At 34.3% G+C, this 19,025-nt stretch overlaps 1 protein-coding gene across 3 annotated transcripts in view; it reads left to right on the top strand.

Annotated features, from left to right (window-relative positions):
• The window catches only part of IFT74 (intraflagellar transport 74), a 46,315-nt gene extending 27,825 nt beyond the window's left edge, over nucleotides 1-18,490 (top strand). For 2 of the 3 annotated variants that reach the window (XM_026866704.1, XM_026866706.1), the window contains exons 14-21: nucleotides 139-141; nucleotides 2,143-2,196; nucleotides 6,964-7,061; nucleotides 8,021-8,147; nucleotides 11,912-12,075; nucleotides 12,729-12,854; nucleotides 15,294-15,354; nucleotides 17,098-18,490. In XM_026866704.1, coding sequence (XP_026722505.1) covers nucleotides 139-141; nucleotides 2,143-2,196; nucleotides 6,964-7,061; nucleotides 8,021-8,147; nucleotides 11,912-12,075; nucleotides 12,729-12,854; nucleotides 15,294-15,354; nucleotides 17,098-17,213 — 749 coding nt within the window. In that variant the 3' untranslated portion in view covers nucleotides 17,214-18,490. The remainder of the gene's footprint in view (nucleotides 1-138; nucleotides 142-2,142; nucleotides 2,197-6,963; nucleotides 7,062-8,020; nucleotides 8,148-11,911; nucleotides 12,076-12,728; nucleotides 12,855-15,293; nucleotides 15,355-17,097) is intronic. The other variant, XM_026866705.1, reaches the window with a different exon arrangement.
• Nucleotides 18,491-19,025: the final 535 nt, after the last annotated feature.

Below are 19,025 nucleotides of genomic sequence, written 5' to 3'. Positions count from 1 at the left end.
TTTGTGCAAATAATTTATTAAGACAGTTTTATTAGCTTTTTGGTTTCCAGATAATGTCATTGTCAACTTTACTATTCTGTTTTAATTTTTCCTTATTTGGCTTGCAACTCCTTTTTTTGTATCTTTGGAGAAATGCAGAAGGTAAGATATGAGTTGGTTTTCACATTTGGTAGCTAGGTTTACACACACTATCGTTTGTTGCTGGATTGTATGCCTTTCACTGTTTTAGAAAAAGACCTCTGATGGAGAAGAGGGTTTAAAGCATATGTAGCAGAAAGCACATGCGCTCTGTCAATGTATCGAGAACAGTCAGGATATTCAGAATTAGTTGCCTTGTGGCATAATATAAGGGAAATTATACCTCTTGGTATAACATAGAGTGAATAAAGAAGATACTCATAAGGAGTAGCTTTAGACACAGGAATTCCCAATGCCGCCTTCTCTTGTGAATGGAGAAAGAATCCCAGATGGCCATTCATACTTCTGCTCTAAATCAGAATCTTGGTGTGCCCTTGAGATTCTTGTCCTCCCTCCCTCCCTTGTCAGCTTGCTTCTGACTCAGTATTTAAATTGTTTGTTACAAAGCATTCCCAAAACTTCAGCTCCTAAAGTTTTTTAGTTAAATTTAAGGTAAAATAGCCAGTAAAGGAAAAAGTACACATATGGATTTTTTTAATGTTTCAGGATAAATATTTCAGTGCTAAAAACGGAGCAGAGGAAAAAAAAAAAAAACCAAAACAGACCATAAACAGAAGTAACTATTTTTAGTTTTCACTTAACAAAGACTAAATAAGTAAAAAATTCACCCACTTATTATATGTTCCATATATTAGCAGTTACCTTTAACTGATTAGTCAAAATCAAGATTAACTCATAATAGAATAGACTTAACACTTCATAAATTGTAATGAGAGGCTAAGATATCAATGTAATAATTTTGTATTTTAAAGAAAACTTATCTGTAAAGACATTTTAAAAGTTGTGGTCTTAATTTCAAGTATTTTTTTTCTTTAAACACTTGATAGATAATGTAGTTCTGTTTTATGGCTTACTGTAACTAGACTTAACAGTAGCACAGACTGAGTTACAAAGTATTGGAGACTTGCCTTGCAAAATGAAAGAGAGAGTCCAGCAAGGAACAAAGCCACAGCTGCAAGGAAGCTGAAGCAGGATCACAGTTCCCTTGAGGTCTGAGGGTGTTCCTATTGTTTGTATATACTAGATAAAAAGGAAAGCATGGGGGTGTACAAGTAAAAAGACCTGCAAAAATTTGCTTGCTCAGTTATATCTGTATATTCTTCATTCTTTTTCTTTGTATTCTTTAAAGTTACAAGATTATGCTGAAAATTAATCAATGCCTAAGACTCAAACAATTACAAATTTAGATATTTGAAACTTAAAATTATTCTTGGGAGTTGAATTGTCTGATCTTCTTGAAACTTGTGACAAATACATCGTCTCGCATTTTACTATTACTATTTTAAGTAAGAGTCAGTGGTTGGATTTAAAGATGTTGTGAATTATGTATTGTATGTTATCCATTACTCCTAATACCACTGTAAAGAATGTGTACAGAAATGTTCTTTTAAACTTAATTGTAGAAATTCTTCTGTGCATTTTATTTTCCTATATCATTGCTCGTACAGTTTTTCTGTTTATTTCCCTGAGATTGTCACACTGTTACTTACAAGCAGCATATCCTTATGAAAGTCCATTATAATACGTGAAAGTGACATTGAAATGGTTCATATGTTGACGACTGCAGAAAGTTTTAACTAACCATGGTGCCTGAATGCACAAAAGCTTTTGTTCTCTAGTACTGAAATTCACCTGTGTTCAGAAAAATCCTGTGAACTTCCTTTGTTCAAACAAAGTATCCCACTCTTATTTATCAAAAATTCTGATCTCTAAAAGGTTCTAAAAATTGCAATGGGGCTGATTTATTAAGATAATTATCTTTTTTTTTTTAATATAAGTGTGTATGACATAGTTGGACTGACTACATTAAATGGCATGGGATGAATCCTGTAGTTTCTAGGCATGTAGAATTTTTATTTTTTAGATTGACACTTTGCCTACCCTACCTAAAGGATTTCAGGATTGAGACAATATAAAGTTAAATCAATATTATTTCTCTTTCAGGGGAGGAAAATTGGAAATACAAAGAGCTGAAGAAGAGGGAAGAAAGCATGGATAGTAAGTTGTCTAATTTCCTTTAATTAGGCCTAACTCCACCAAAATACAGGTTTTCTTGTATTGTTAACACTCAATTTAGACCTTAAAAGAGCTGATGTCCTGATCTTTGCATAAAGTTTCTGTGATCTACCTTAGGACAAGACAATTTATATATTAGGACTCACAGAACAGTCAAAGGTATTTGGAGCATCTTTCAAGTATTTTCATCAAACATTAAAGGACTTGGGAACACAGCTTTTTTTTCTGAAAGCAAGGCTGAAATTAATTTAAATAGAAGACATAAAACCAGCTGTTGAGGTCTGTTTCAAAGCAGCACTTCAGAATGGACAAGCATAGATATTTTCGAATTCTTTAAAATTAAGGCTTCTTGTATCTTTTTATTCAAGATGAATGCTACTAAAGCTTTCTTCCATATTAAAAGGTTCTAATGTTATAGAGACCTCAGCAGCAATTAACAGAGGATGAAGACAGAATTAAAATATAAAATATACCTTATTGCTAGTATACTGTAATGGGCAGGTTACAAAAAAAGGTGGTCTGCTACTCAACAAAAGGGGAAAATGATCAATAAATATGCCATGAAAGCAAAAGTATATAATACCTCTTTGTTCTCTACAAATGTTCAATGTAATTTATGGCTAGCATGATACTGAAAGAAAGGTTTCAACTGACAGTAGGGAAAGATGGATAAGGACGCAGTTAGAGAATTTTTGGATGTTCTAATTACCTGATTTCCTGAGGAGTAGAAAGGCAAAAGCTTGTTTGATCTTGATTTTCGGTATGAATACAGACCATAAAAGCAGGGCCTCATGATCCTTCTGACTTTTGGGATTTTGGTTCTACTTCTGCCCTTCATCGGAGAATATTGATGCAGTTCTAGAGCTGTTTGAGATTAACTGAGAGATTTGGAGGAACATGCAGGAATCTTAAAGATGGGAAAAAAGCAAACACGGTACCTGTCTTGAAGAAGAAGAGCTGGGGAAATACAGACCAGTCAGCTTTATCCATTTCCAGAAAGATTGTAGAAAAAATAAGCAAGCAAATTTGTAACATTACAGAAACAGCAATATGAATTGATTTGTCAAGAACAAACAACTAATTTCCTTCTTTGACAGAATAATATTGCAGAATAAGGGAGAAGCAGCAGATGATGTGTCCTGTAACTTCAGTACATCTTCTACTGCTGTCTCATGTTCTTAGAAGCAAGCTAAAGAAATTAATCCATTATTAACCTACACTGTGCTTTTGATTAAAAAATAAATGATTATGAAGGATTCACTGCCAAGATGGAAGAAAGTATTGAGTGGAGTTTTGCAGTGGTTTGGATGTTCAGGTTAGTGAATATTTTTATTAATCGGTTGGATGACAGGAAAGAGAGTAAATATATAGTTCACAGAAAATACTGCATTGGAAAATCTGAAATCATGTTGGAGGACAGCGTTAGAATTTAAAATGCCTGTAGCAGACTAGAAACTAAGTACAAGAAGTTCAAAAAAGATGGTTTAAATTTTTACACTTGGGCAGAGTAATCAACAGCAAAAATGCAGAACAAGTAGTTCACTAGACACAGCTCTGTGGTATGGCTTGGAGTTACAGTGAAAGAAAAAGTGAACATGGCTCAGCAGTATCACACTAACATGGAAGAGAAAAATACCATAGTAGTAGGTATACATAGGAGTGTAATTTGTCAGACACATGTAGTAATCTTGCTCCCTGTGCATTGAGGAAGGCTTCAGTTGGAGTATTGCCTCTAGTTCTGTAGATAAAGAAAGAGGTTGACAGTCCTGAAGAGAGACTTGATAGAGGATGTGGAAAGCATGACCTGCAAGGAAATATTAAAGAATGAGTATTTTATTTTAGAGAATTTATGACAGTCATCAAATGCGTAAAAAGGCTCTTTCCAATAATAAATGAATAATCTATCTCTACATATCCATGGAGGACAGAAGTAATATATCAATAGTTGCATGAAGATTTTGGATTGGATATTAGAAAAAACCTCCTAACATTGACATTCACCAAGCATTGGAATAGATTGTTCAGGGGGATTGTAGAGTATCTGTCATGAGCCTGTATGTAAGAAGAGTATAGACAAACATCTGAATTACTGACATGTCTTTGTCCTGTAGCGAGTTAATCAGATGACCTTTTCAGTCCTTTCCATTCAATTTTTTATGAATCTGTGAAATACATAGCACTCAAACGAAACAAGGTCAGTCAGACACATGTGATGAAAAGGAGAGTTGCTTGCAGAAAGACAGTGAGATGAGATGTAAATACAGACCTTGCTTAATGTTTTTAAATAAATTCAAAGAAGGTTTGGAAAAAAAACCAAAACCCACCTAAAGGTCCAGAATGCCAAAGGAGAATAACAATAGTGAAATCATGTAGGTACAATTCTTGGGTCCTAATTCCACGGTTTTGAGGTCAGGTTTATAAAATTATATATTTGTGTATGTAAAGTATTTTAGTTTTATTCTCATTTCATATTTATAAATGTGTGAGAATGCTTTTCTTTCATGAAGTTGCTTTTATTTCACTCCTCTGCCTTCCCTTGCATACATCCTTTGGAAGATTCAATATCCTCATTGCCTACAGCTTCCTTGGAAGCAAATAGGTGGGTTTATCAAGATAATGCAATGAACATTTAAGACCTCTTGCTAAAATGCATTGAAGTCCATGGCACAATCTGTTATGTTGAAAAGAAGTGTCTCAGACCCCCACAAGAGCTGTTAATGAAGCCGTTGCTCAGCACTAGAGCACTAAATACTTAAATGTGATTGAAAGTTTTGTGTTAGGTTATCTGAGTGATTCTCTTAGTAAAAATTACCCACTTAGTTTTTTAAACAGAAAAGGGAAGAACAGCTCAAATGTTTTAAACACAAAATATTAAGTGAGAATTTCAATATTTTTACCTTCCTTAATGCCTTTCCCTTATTTATGTTGTGCTCCAGTATTTTCTTTGTGTAGAAAATTTCTGTCTATATTTCACAGTAACAGATGGTATGAAATATCCAGTAGTTGTCCTTTGAGAAAGGAGTTCTTTTTGGAGCTGTCGTGGTCACTCATTAAAGTATTAAACAACACAAGTTCATTCTGAAAGAAAAAGAACACCACAAAGAGAAAATAAAATAAAATAAAATAAAATAAGGATAGTTTAATTTTCAGCCTGGGTACTGGAGAAAAAACAGACCTGGCAATAGACTTATTCAGCACCTGGGACTTGACTAGCTTTTTTCAATTGCAGGCTGTTTAAGCTTTGGTTTTAACTGTTTCTGGTTACTAGTTCACAGCAGTGTTGGCAAAGGGTAAACCTTCTTACATTCTTGCCAAGTACTGTTCTCTACCATTACTAGTCGCTGTCAGGTGGACAAAAACTTTATTTCAACTTTTTGAGCCAACTGAATCTGTATCAGAACTAGTCATTGGTTTTAGCAATCACCTTTGCACATTACAAATGTGTTGTCTAATGCCATTCATTTACCTCTAAGAATTCCAAGGGTCTTTCATCCTGAAATCTCTGCTTCAGAGATAGTCTTTTTAGGTTATTGATATTGTCCCTCATGTCTGATAATGCATATCACAAAATTACAGAATCATCTAGGTTGGAAAGGACCTTGAAGATCGTCTAGTCCAACTGTTCACCTAGCACTGACAATTCCCAACTACACCAGATCCTTAAGCACGTTTTCCACTCTGAAAGTTTTAGAAGCTGTATCCTGGGAAGTGTCTCTGTTAACTCTTTCATGGGCAGCATTGCAGATAATGTCAGATATTACAATAGTTTTCTTATCCATAAATGTTTTATTAGTAAAAAATTTTGAAATTGGTCATTTTTTAAAAATCATGGATGCTCTGCGATCTTCAGTTTTCTAGTCAGTTCTTATCCCTTCAGGATTTGCCAGTATTTCTATTAAGTAGTTCCTCCTGTCTTCTTTCTCTCTTCCCAAATAATCCATCTTGAATTTACTATTATCTAATCCTTCAAACAAGTACTTCTCACCTTTTTCATCCATCTAGAAAGTTTCCAAACTCTTATGTTTCCTGAGTGCTCTTGTGTATATAAGCCACGTTTCAGGAGGAGACCAAGTAGGAGATGGATGATCATAACTTATAGCCCTGGGTGGCATCTTGATGGACTTCTGACTTTCATGTGTGTCCAGCACGTTTTTTTCAATATGTCCAGCACAAAAAATACAATGTAGTATGCCTAGGATACAAATACAGAGTGCATACCACCATTAAAACTGTCTTGTCAGATTCAGTTTGGACACTTACTGGAATGAACATAAATTAGAGATGTAGCAAAAGGACATCATACAGAAAGATATGATACCAAGTGAATATTGGTCTCAGGTCCTTAGCAGTGTTTGGCATTTAGTACAGGCCATTAGGTAGTGAAATCACCTTTTTATTTATTAGCCCAGTTTGATAGCTTTCAGAAAAATTAAGACAAATGGTTGCTGGGACAAGTTCAGAGAGGTGTCAGAAATTATGATGATGAAACTTCTTTACCATTGAGTGGCAACCCTCACCTAAACAGTATCCAAGAAGATGGTGACCTCATGTCGTTAATCAGTCAAATACTGACTCTGGAAAATATGTCTTCCCTGCAGCTCATAAACTGACAAGTTTCAAGGGCTCTAGTTACCTGTTTGAAATTGTACAGCGTATCAATTTAATACAAAGTTTTGACTGGAAATGACAAGGACTTGTGCAGTACTCATGCATATAGCAGTCTCCTCTATCATGTTTGTTGATCTCTAGATTTTCTTGAGAATTTTGAAGATGTGAAGAATCAGGAATTGGAACGAAAAGTCCAAATAGAAGCCAACATTGTTGCACTCCTGGAACACTCAAGCAGGGTAAGTGCATTTCCCTCTTCCTATGGCAAGCTAGGAATTTAGAAGCACAGAGCTGGAGAATGAATGGATAAAGAATGATTGTGGGTTTTATATATTATCCAGTCAGTGTCTGCATAATAATCTCCTAAAATGATTAAGTATTAAAGCATGTACAGCTGTAGTTAAAAAAAAAAAAAAAAGTTTAATTTCTTTTTATTTCTGGAGAAAGAGTTTTGAATATTAGATAATACTTGTGACCAGAATAAAAGAAGTGTTTGCGTAATTGCTGTAACTCATCATCACTGCTATAATGAACATTATTCCATTAATGATAAACAGGTCGGAATACTGCAAATAAAACTACTGCGATAATTTATTTACCTAAAGTCTGCAAATCTCAGTTAATGCGTATTCTGTCACTACTGTTAAGTAACTGACAATATTCCAGTTATCTCTCGTGATCTACTAAAATTATGTTTGGAATACCCTGCAGTGTAATATTTAATGTAAACATTTTAGAAATTGTTCCCAGTTACAGTCTGCTATTTTTTGCACTTTTGAATCACTTTTTCTTTAAGTATTTTTGGTTCCCATGTTCTTTTTAATCTCATAGAAATCTTTCAGCTGAGTAATACTTTTGATTACATCATCACTTTTTTGCCTTCTAACTCACTATGGTATACCATAAGATATATTTTATGTAATGACATGTACTTTAGAAGAGATCGTTATGGCTACACAGTTTTTATTTGCTACATTTTTCTTGCATCTTCACTGGCCTCTCAGTACATCTTTTCTCAAAAGTTGGCTGAATGAAAATTGTTCACATTTGTATCACTTCTGACTATTTCCAGTATTTCTTTGTAGTAGAAAAGACAAATAATAGGCAATGCACTAGGAGAGTTTCTTACTTGTCTAGTTGATGTTTTTTTGATTCAAAGATATAGCACATTCTCATTATTGTTATTGGTAATGCACAGAATGTGAATCGTATGAAACAAATTTCATCTGTTACCAATCAAGAGCTGAAGATTATGCAAGAAGACCTCACTTTCAAATCAAATGAAATGCAGAAATCACAGAGCACTGCTAAGAATCTGATTACAGGTGAGATCAGCAATGAATTTTCAAATTCAGTCCTTAAAAAAAATTAAAATTACCTGAGTTGTTACCCTAGTAACTACAAAGATCAATGATCTCCAAATATTAAAATACAGTGACAAGTTGACAGATTGAAACTCTTGTGGGTAACAAGTTATATATATTCCTCAGGAGTATTTCAGTTACTATTATAAGTAAATGATCAGCTTCCTTGCACCTATATATGTTAAACAGATGTATTTTTATAGAGGGGTACAAAGTTTTTTGAGCTAGAAGTTGTACTTTACTAATATCCACCTCGAAATAAATACTTTTCACAATCTTCAAATAGTATTTAATAAATTGAGACTTCCACAGTTATCTAACTATGTATTATTTGTAAATGTAGTACTTAGTATAACTTACTTATGGTTTGTGCTTTCCTAAAGTGGTATGTACCATGGGAGAATAACTGGGAACAACAATGAGTAGCTCTCAAATTCTCAGGATCTGATTCTGCAAAGTGAATATTCATTTTTACTTCATTTTGGAAATACTCAAATATTTAAGTGTAAGAATCTGCAGGATCTTGCCTGTAATTTCAAAAAGCAGACAGTATTTTTCTTTCATTTCCAGAACAAGTATCTATTTAGTTCTTTTTTTTGCACTGTTTATAGTGGAGTTGTTCTCATAATTCTAAGCCTTTGCCAATATCATTATTGGTTCAGCAAGCCTTTCCTTGTTTGTTTGGCTGAAAGGAAGGGGCAGGGGTTAAGAACCATAAATCATTCTGTTAAAAAGCTGTTATGTGCTGTACTTTGTAATAATTTTCAAAATAGGAGCCTGTGTTGTAAGTCAAAGTAGTTATGTGCAAATAAGTAGCTGGTATGCACAAAAGGTTACAGAAATTGTTCTGTTGTGTGTTTGAACATTTAGTGTTCACTTGTCTACAAATAGTCATTTTGCAGTTCTACCTTAGTTTAAAAAGCTGGGCCATGCATTACATGTTCAAATATGACTTTTTGTTCTTTGTGTAAGCATCAGTTCTTACTACTTTACAATATAAGGATGTTCTGGAAGCGCATAGCACTATAGAGACATGATTGAAAGACGTATTTCTTCGCAAGGGGAGAGAAGGAAGTTATAGTACGTAATTTTCAGCAGATCATTTAAATGATTCATAAGTAAACTTGTGACAGCAAGGAGTCACAGATACTGTAATAAACAACTTAAGATTCTTTCAAAAATACAGTGAATTTACAGTTTGCACAGTTGAAGTTCTTCCTAACCCTTGAATTATAGCACAGTCATCTTCATGATTCTTTTGTTGTGATTAAAATCTGGATTTCCATATTTTATTGCCATAGCAAAGGTATAAAAAGTCCACCAGCAGAATGCTTTAAAAAAAAAAAAAAAGGGAGGAGGGGAGAAAAGGAAACCATGAAGAGTAAACAAAAGTGCTGATGGCATAGTTTCCCAAAAACATTTCCCTGGGTCACTGTAGTTTGGTCTGAGAGTTTGCTGCTGTGTACACACTGCCTGCTAGACGCTGCAACTTCATGGCATATCAGAAGGAACTGGGCTGCATCCTCTTCCTGTCTCTTCCCCTAGAGAAGTTTTGAGGTTTTTGAGTTTTTTTCATTGAGGCTGTTGCTGGTTAAGGATAAATTCACCCCTTCTAGTTTCTTCCTTTTTTCTCCAGAAGTTGTGAATGGATAGGAATAGCCCATTGCTGTCCCATCATAGTTTTTATCAGCATATAGATAGAGCAGTCTAAGAATCCTTTCTGGCTTTTTGATATTTATATTTTTATTATCTTTAAATGTAAAATAAATCTCAACTAGTCAACTATTTATTATTTTAAAATAACAAATTATAAATGACTATATAAAAAGTTAAAATGCTGTGATTAGGTCTAAATAAATACTAAGAAAATTCAAAGTTGTTTTCTGCTATTTCTCTCCAATTTTAATTATTTTTATTTCATAAATATTTTTTATTGTTTTTAATGTTAAAGCCCTGATTTACTGAGGTCCTTAAGCATTTGTCTGTCTTTAAACCACAGTGTGGTAGAGCAAGAGAAGTAGAGCTGTGGTCTGTTCAGCCATGTTTTAGAATCTGATGTTGACCAATCCTAGGAACTTGAAATTGTGGGCAGTTATGAAATACTCTAGATACAGGTGAAGTGTTTTCTTAAGCCCTTTAGGGTAGAAGTCATCATAAACATTGAATCACAGACATTCAGTGCAGGTCCAAACCTTTTATTTTTAAACCCCTTTTGTTACCACTGTGGAAATTTTTCATATTTATATAAATGCTCTTTGCACATGGAGGACCCTTTCAGTCTTACCTTATGGAAGTGTGTTCCCTCAGAATAATTATGTATTCTACACAAAAATCTTGGCTTGTTTTTATTTTGAAGTTTCTAAAGAAATTATCAAAGCTCTCAGTAATAAGCCAGAAATGTTGATTAAAGCCAATATTTCACTCTAAAAAATGAGTATATGGCATAAATACACACAAGAGATGAGTACCAAAATCTTGCTGTGACAAGGTTTTGATCAGGTGAGATTTTCCCGAACACTTCCACCAAGGAAACCATACCCAGTTTTTTGAAAAGTGAACTTTCCCTCTGTCACATATGTGCATCCACTGCTTTCTGCCATAAAGATCTATACTGCCTTGGTTAAGTTGGGGGAAAATTTTCCTGCCCTTTTTCCAGGTAATCAGCGCAAATCTTAGTGTGTGAACAACATATGCAGTCTATGCCAAGAGAAGTTTCTTTGTGCTGTCTTAACCCTCCAAACAGCCTGCTTTGCCTGATATTTTAGAATGTAATAAAAAACCTGCATTATTTGTATCATTCTTCTAGGTTAGACACAGCTCTGAAACATAAAGTCAAGTAGCCATGTGTTTAAATGTTAAGAAACATGAAGAAAATATAGTGACAAGGCTGCGGGTCACAAAACCATACAAAACAAGTCTAGCCACATCTAGCCCTTCCACACAGTGTGGAAAACTTATCCCCAAAACTGGATCAGAGGTTTTTGGTTTTTTTTTTTTGGGGGGGGGGGGAAGTTGTGTCTTTATTATGTCATCTCTTAAGCCTTTCATGTCTGAACATTTTCAGTCTTTACATCTGACTTCATATAAGAATCCATCCATACTTCTAACTGGTTTAATTACCTGTAATTGTGTTGTTTCTTTCTAGGACTCTCAGAAGTAAATGCTGTATTTTGTAGCACATACTTATTTTGTAATCTATGACAATTCTTATTCTGTGGAGATAAGGAAGTGTTTTCCTGTACTGAGTGAATATTTAAAGCAAATTGGCTATTTACTCTCATAAATCTTATTGTATACAAGCAACATATATAAAACCAACATGATGCTAAAAAACTAACAAAAATATATTTTTTTTAATTGTCTGCATTCTTGTGGTCAACTTTTTGTAAGGTATCACCACTTTTTTTTTTTTAAATTGACTGATGCTGTAAACAACTTTAACATACCACACTGTGATACAGAAAATCACCATGTTTTTATTACTCTTCATTTGTGGAGTAATGTAATATACAGTAATTGTAATACAGGAGTCTGACTTATGGGATGATTGTGAAGAACAAATTTTTTTCTTTCATTCACATTAACATTCCCATGAATATCAAAATCAGAAAGGTATGAAGGAGCTGTTTGTATTGCTGAAGTATAGGATAAACCTTTATATACTGGGCAATGGATTATGAAATTAAAAGTACTATTAATTAGAGATTGTATATCTGGTGATCTAGAGAGTCAAAAACTGCAGATGGACCTACAGAAGATGGACCTCTTGGAGGGCAAGATGGTTGATGAACTGGCTTCTCTTAAAGACAAAATTGAACAAACAAAAATGGAGTTGGAGGTCTATAATAATTTGCCAGCTCTGAAAGCATCAGGAGAAGAAAAGAAAAAGGTAATGAAAGGAATTAAGCCTTGGATTATACAGAACTTGTGGGTTTGAGCACCTAGTGGAGGGGAATCCAGATATATGACTGAGAATCCTGACTGAAAGCTGAAAACTGGGCTTGTACACCAGTGCAAAAGAATCCAAACGCTTCTCTGCTTATATATGTGCCCTTAACTGAGTACGTGTAGCAGGCTGTCAGCTGAATACCTTTTGATAACTTCCTTCCACAAAATTTCCCATTTATTTTAGTGATTCATCTGAACTTTTCTGCTGTAACACATGACTTTAGCAATCTAACCACAGAACCCAAACAAAGAAGAAAATTATATGCTGCCTGTATTTTCTCTAAGATAAACTTCATATAGACCACTTCCCATTTCACGTCATACATTTCCTACAAATTCATAACATCAGTTGTTCTCACTTGTGCTGATATAGTATTGTCTAAGCCTATAACTTGGTTGTAACTGTTGAATATTCTCTTTACAATAGGGCATGCATTGTTAGAGAAAAGCCTGAAGAGTTCTTTATGTGTATGATCTTTTTTTGAATGGAAGAAAAAGTAGCATGTTGAAAGCTAAATTAAAATAATTTGTCTGTAGTCCACAGCAAATGAACTCATCCATTAATTGGTTTGTCTTGGGTTTTTTTCCAACTAGATACTCCAGGATGACAAAGAAAAATTGACAAAACGTAGCCATTCTTTCAAGAAGATAATGGAATGCTTGAATACAGAGTATGAGACACTAAAGAAAGAGCTGCAAGAGAATGAGACACATTCTCAGGTATAGCTCAAGCTACCTACTATCTCTTCATTTGTTTCTATTGCAGTTTTTGTTTTCTCATACACATGAAGCATTGTATAGATGGAATCAGTTTATTCATTCTCAAGGATTTTTCAAGGTTGTGTGTTGTAAATGCATAGCCATATTTTCTGATTTCAAACAGGAGTTAATATGCCAATAAATTTCTTTAGAAAACTTAGTAATCTTTAGTAATCTTAGTAATCTTTAGATTCCAAAGTTACTAGGCAGAATTCTTTCTGAGCTTAAAAATTGTGTGAATCCTTTGTTTAAGTGTTTATATTAATCTTGCTCAGAACTCTCCCTTTTTGCCCATCCCTTGCTTGAGGAGTTTTGAGGACCAAGTTAGAAAGAAACTACAAGAAAAAAAAAGTCACTACTAATCAGATAAGATCCATTTTGCTTTTAAAGTTATGATGGTAAGTTTTTTTCTTGCAATCTGTACTATTAATTTCATTTTCCTTTTTCCAGTCTTTCTGCTCCTTGCAGACCACTGAAGTTTTAGGGTTTGTTCAGACTTCTTTAAACCTGAGGAATTTTGGTATATGCATATATTTACAGTTACATTTCAAAAGTGAATTGGGAAAAAAGATCTTTATTAAATCTTCAGCAGCTTTGATTCTTGCATTATAAACACCCGTAAGTTGCTGTTGTCTTGGCAACAGAACCTTACTGGCATATAGGCTTGAATGCACAGAAGGAAAATGGATGACCTTAAAATAAGCTGAAAAATGGAAATTTATTATTTTCTCTGCATTTCACTGTTTTTTATTGTTTCAGATTGTTGAGATCTCTGTCCTTTAGAACTGTTACTTTTTTCTAATTCAGTGAAAAGCTGGAGGTGATATTCATACAAGTTTAAGTTGTCTTTCTTCTGGAGTGAACTTTATGGAGCAGATGAGAGGGCATCCTCCTCTAATTAAAGAGCTATACATATACATTATAGCATGTGATTATTGTGGGCCAACTCTAGGGTGATGATATAAATCCCTGAAGCTGAATGCCAAAGTCTGCAAGACTTCAGATACTGTATATTTTTATGCCAAGATCACATTCTTATTCCTAGAGATTATGTAAATCAGAAATGGATACCCAGCCAGGGTTAAGATACTTACATAATAATGCTAAAAAGTTTATATAAAATTGTAGTTGTACAGCATTTCTTCAGTTCATTAAGATGTGGCAGTTCTGTTTCAATGTGTGCAAAAAGGATTTGTTTCTTTGCTTTTTATGTCATGAGTATAAATGACATGAGGGTGAATAAAGTATCTTAAAATAGCTGATTAGTTGACGTGCTTCAAGCATGTTGAAGTACAAATAGTTTATGTATCTTGAGGGTTTGGATGATTTTGCAAGCAGTCAACTGTATGAGGTGTGGGCTTCAAGGAGTTACTATAAAAATGCACTGAGTATTTCCTTTGATAGATAGCAGACAGTATTTTAAACCTAGGCTCCTTTACCAGCTGTATTGCACATAACATCTACAAAGGGGACAATAAAAATTTTAATTGGTCAGAAATATCATATCTTGGAAATAAAGGACTGCAATGTTTGCTTTGAACCAGCACAGTAAATAACTGGTTCTTCACTGTAAGATTTGAGTAATATAGCAACTATTTTCATATCTTCCAGTTTAAGAATAAGCATTTAAGTAAAATGTTGCAATATTTTCCTAATTTATTACCCTAGTTTCCACTGAATGTTTAGTCTCCGAATGATTTTCAGTTTCTGCATTTAAAAATAACATCTGCATATCTTGAAATGCAGAACCTTGAACATTAGCATCAGAAAAACAAATATAAAGTTGTATTGTAAGGAAGCAGCCATCAATATAATGTCCACATTAGTTTCCTGTTGATGCTGAAAGTATTGAAGAAGTGCCAGCACTTAATCCACACTCCTACAATCTTCTTGCTGCAGCTCTGTTCTTATCACAGCTTCTGGCATCAGACAGGAAACTGAACTATGGAAGTGAGGAAGTTTCTTCTGTATAGCTCAAAGTCCAAGACAGTGTCAGGAAATATTGTATCTTTGGTGATTTTAGATCTTACTGATTTTAAGAAGAGATCATTTAAATGATATGAAGTATAATGAGAATTAGTATCTCCCTGCAGTGTTCGCCTTTTTACTTCTGACTTGCTTAGACGTTTCCCTATGTGACGTCTTGAATTCTCATCTGACTTTTTCCATCCACCAATGCAGTTGCACGTGGTGCTTTTGTATAAATAGGTGTATGAAGTGCTGAATTATATACAGGTTAATCATTGGAAGCTTTACAAATAATTTTGCCATTGTTTCTCATTTCTGTGGTTTTTTTGTGAAATAACTTTGATCTTACCAGGTGATAGGGATTGTGAGATTCTTTGCATAAAGTACATGTGTAATTATAATTTTATTTTTTGACTCTTTTTGTGTTATCAGCTTACAAATTTGGAGAGGAAGTGGCAGCACCATGAGCAAAATAACTTTATGATGAAGGAATGTATCCTTTAAGAAACACAGCAAAATTCAGGCATGGTATTAATTGAGGAAGAAGTCTGTTTCCTCCAGCAGAATAAGACAGGACAGAATGGGGAGCTGAAGACGGGAGGAGGGGAAAGGCGATGATTTGCAAATGTCTAGTTAGCTGATAGATATTACATATAGCAAAACTTGCAAGTATTGTCTGAAACAATTTTACAGGGTCCTAAACCATAACATTTGTCTCGCATTCTGGAGTTTTTCCTGTTGGGTCAGTTTTGCCATTAGGTCTTATGCGAAGATCATCTTCACATCCATCCAGTCTTATCTGAAATTATCCAGCAAGTGTAGCATTGTTTCAAAGTCTGTATAGCATGGTGACTTTGCCTAGTATTTTTCAGTTTTAAAACACCATAAATATGAATGATAAAAAAGTAAACAACAGATTGTATGCATTTAATGTATTTTTATCAATTAAAGAGGAATTGCATATTAGAGAGAAAAAAGAGATAAATGTGGTAAGATATGACCAGGAGATGCTTTAGCTGCAAAATGAGCTGGGAGGGGGGAACTGCATTGTAGCGCTTTCATTATGTGATGCTAATTACTTACATTGCACTGATCATATAAGAGCTTCCAAAACATCGGCAAAATCTTATTTACTGGAAGTGACTTTCATAAGGTATTTTTTTAAATTAGCAAAAGCATCAAAGTTTTTTTTATTAAAACTGGTGGTTCTTCTTACCTTGTACTATTCCCCATAGTTTTTGTAGCCATTGGAGTAGGGCATCATTGCACTTTTATTTTATATTCTAGGAACTTTAAATTCACTGCAATAAATGAACTTCTTTAAAATTATTTAGGAAACAATATAAAATCTCAAAGATACATAGAATCACTGTTAATGATTATAGTACAAATGTAATTGATAGAAGTAAGGGCAAAACTAGACGATATCATCCAGTGTTTTGTGTTGGACAATGGACATTGCTACATGTCTCAGAAAAGTGCCCAAGAATATATTTTCGGCAATTCTGTAATAGCCTAGTCATCAGGGGAAAAAATAATAATATGGGATCTGCATAGAGCATTATCTTTTTCATATACCGAATATCCTGTTTCTTGTGTCTGATAAGTACTCTAATTCTTAGAAAAAATCTGAAAAAAGTCTTGGACAATGTAATGTAATTGCAGCCATTTCCTCTATGAAGAAGGCTCTACCACAATATTTTATCAGGCAAGAATCTAGGTCCTATTTTTTCTAACAGAAAAAAAATGAAACAAACCAAGTTGATCAGGGTTCTGGAAGTGCCTCATAACTTGCTGCAGTTTATTACCTATCCAAATGCAGACCATTATACAGAGTTTTATGTCTGCTTGGGCTACTGAAAAGGAAGGTCCTGCTTTCCTGGACTGGGACTGTTGTAGCCGGAATTCTAAAGTGCCAGACTGTATGATCGTAAATAGCTGAGTGCCTTGAAATGGTTTTGTTTGCAATGTAACAATGGACAGAGTCTTCCAGGAGGGACCTATTGCCTGCATATATGAAAACAAAACTGACTCAGACATGTAATCTCTTTTTTTTTTTCCTCTTGGCATGAGATGGCAGATACTAAATAGGCTTAAATCTTTTAGGTTTTTTTCTATTATTTGCAACCCATGACAGTTTTCACATGAGGAAACTTACTGTATTATGGTTCCCTTATGATACCTAATTATGCTTGTATTTATACTGGCAGTTTGTTTCTTTAATTCTTTTAATCAGTCATAGCGACAAAAAGTCAGGAGAGTGACTACCAGCCAATAATGAAGAACGTGAGAAAGCTGGTCACAGAATACAACAAAGCTCTCATAGAAGCTTTACAGAACACCAAGAACTGAACCCAGGCACTTCCTTCCTGCCCCAGTGGACCAACAACAAGAGATGTGCACAGGCAGCATGGAAAGCTGAACTAGTCAGCTCATTTGCTCACCACTATGGCAACACATATTCTTTTCTGTATTTTTCTACATTTTTAGATGTCACAGGGTTTAATAGTATCCCTCTGAAACATTTAAAAAGTTTACTGAATTGTAGAAACTTGTAGAAATAAAAAGGAAATACCACATAATGAGTGTAAAAACATCAGAAAATTTTTCTGAGGCCCATTGCTGGATTATGTCTGAAATGTGAAACAATTAATCTCTTAATTGTCTTGTAGTCCTATCCCTGCCAGGAGTTCTCCCTGAATAAGGACTGCCTGACAGGCTCTCATATGCATTATCTTAAATGAATTGTATAGTAAGATAAATGGTAATATCAGCATACCATCCCAATTTAAATAGCAATTTATAACACGTAAGGAAAACATCTAAGGATGACAAGCATCCTTTTAAGTCAGAACTGCTTCATAGTTTGAAGTCTTAGAATAAAAGCAAATGTACTTTGGATCTGTAAGCAAATTTTCATTTCCCAGTGGAGAACTGATTAACTGCTTTATATTTTTTAAATGTAATTATAAGGAGAGAACTGTGATAAAAATAGTGAAACTCAGCTAATACTGACCTTCTGCAGAACATTTTACTTTTGTAGTATTCACCAATAAAGGGAATAACAGAGAAAAGCTCTTGTATTTTATGTGGGTTTTTTCTTAAGGTTTCAAGCTGCAGTGTCATATGCAACCTCTGCTTTGACAAAAATACATAGAAAGAGATTCAGCATAGAACAAAACCAGGACTGATACGGAAATAACAATGTGCTTTATAATGCAGAAATTTCAGAAGACTTTTACATAAAATTTCCATGTGTACAGTCCCCTCACATTCAATATGCAATGTAATTATAAACTACCTAATGATAATTTCCTCCACCTGGTATGTTGCAAGAGAAAAAAAACCATATTCAACTACAGATAGGAATCTTAGCCAGACAGTAATCTAGCCTTTTACAAAAAATAATTAAAAAAGGGGGGGGTCTGGTTTTATAGTTGTTCTACTCTCTTAGAAAAGTTTCCAAAACATAAGTAGACTATGTGCTTCACTTCATAGAACTGGAGTAGACAAAGCATTAGAAGATGTACTGAAAATAGAAATGTACATGAAAATAGAAGTCTTGTATTTTTGTCACTAAATTTCTCCAAATCTGTGATTGTCATTTTGAGTATAAAGAGGTATGTAAACAAAAAAATTGAAGGTTCTTGGAGAGAGCACTGTGTTTCCAAATTCAGCACAGTAGATGCTGTTGCTCTGTATATTTATGTCTATATAATTTTTAGAGATAATGGAACAGGATTTCTGTAAACCAAGGACTGTTATCTAGGGGAAATTCCCACTAATGTCTCTTCCTTCCTGCCAGAGTTTCAGCTATTCCAGAGAGAGCCCATTATTTGCTGAGATAAAGTTGAAGTCTAATACCCTCACCCATCAAACCACCAGCTGGAGAGATTGCCTCCTGAATTCCACTTGTGTTACAATAACATATTTTAATGAACAATGGAAAAAAGCTGCAGACTGAATAAAGAGACTGCTTTAAATTTGCTTTCTTTTAGGGCAGGGGATGGTTTTATTCCTTGATAGTCATCCTGTAAGACAGCATGGTAAAGTTTACAGTTTGTTTTTGTGTTCTCCAGGAGATGCCTGTCATAAAAGCCCCCTCTCCAGCATGCTCTTCTTTTCCTTATTCTATTGAAGGATCTACAGTTTCCCCGTTTCTGT

The sequence above is a fragment of the Athene cunicularia genome (assembly GCF_003259725.1).
Source record: "Athene cunicularia isolate RWA chromosome Z unlocalized genomic scaffold, athCun1 chrZ_part3, whole genome shotgun sequence".
Classification (NCBI taxonomy): domain Eukaryota; kingdom Metazoa; phylum Chordata; class Aves; order Strigiformes; family Strigidae; genus Athene; species Athene cunicularia.
This window is presented reverse-complemented; position numbering and strand designations above follow the sequence as displayed.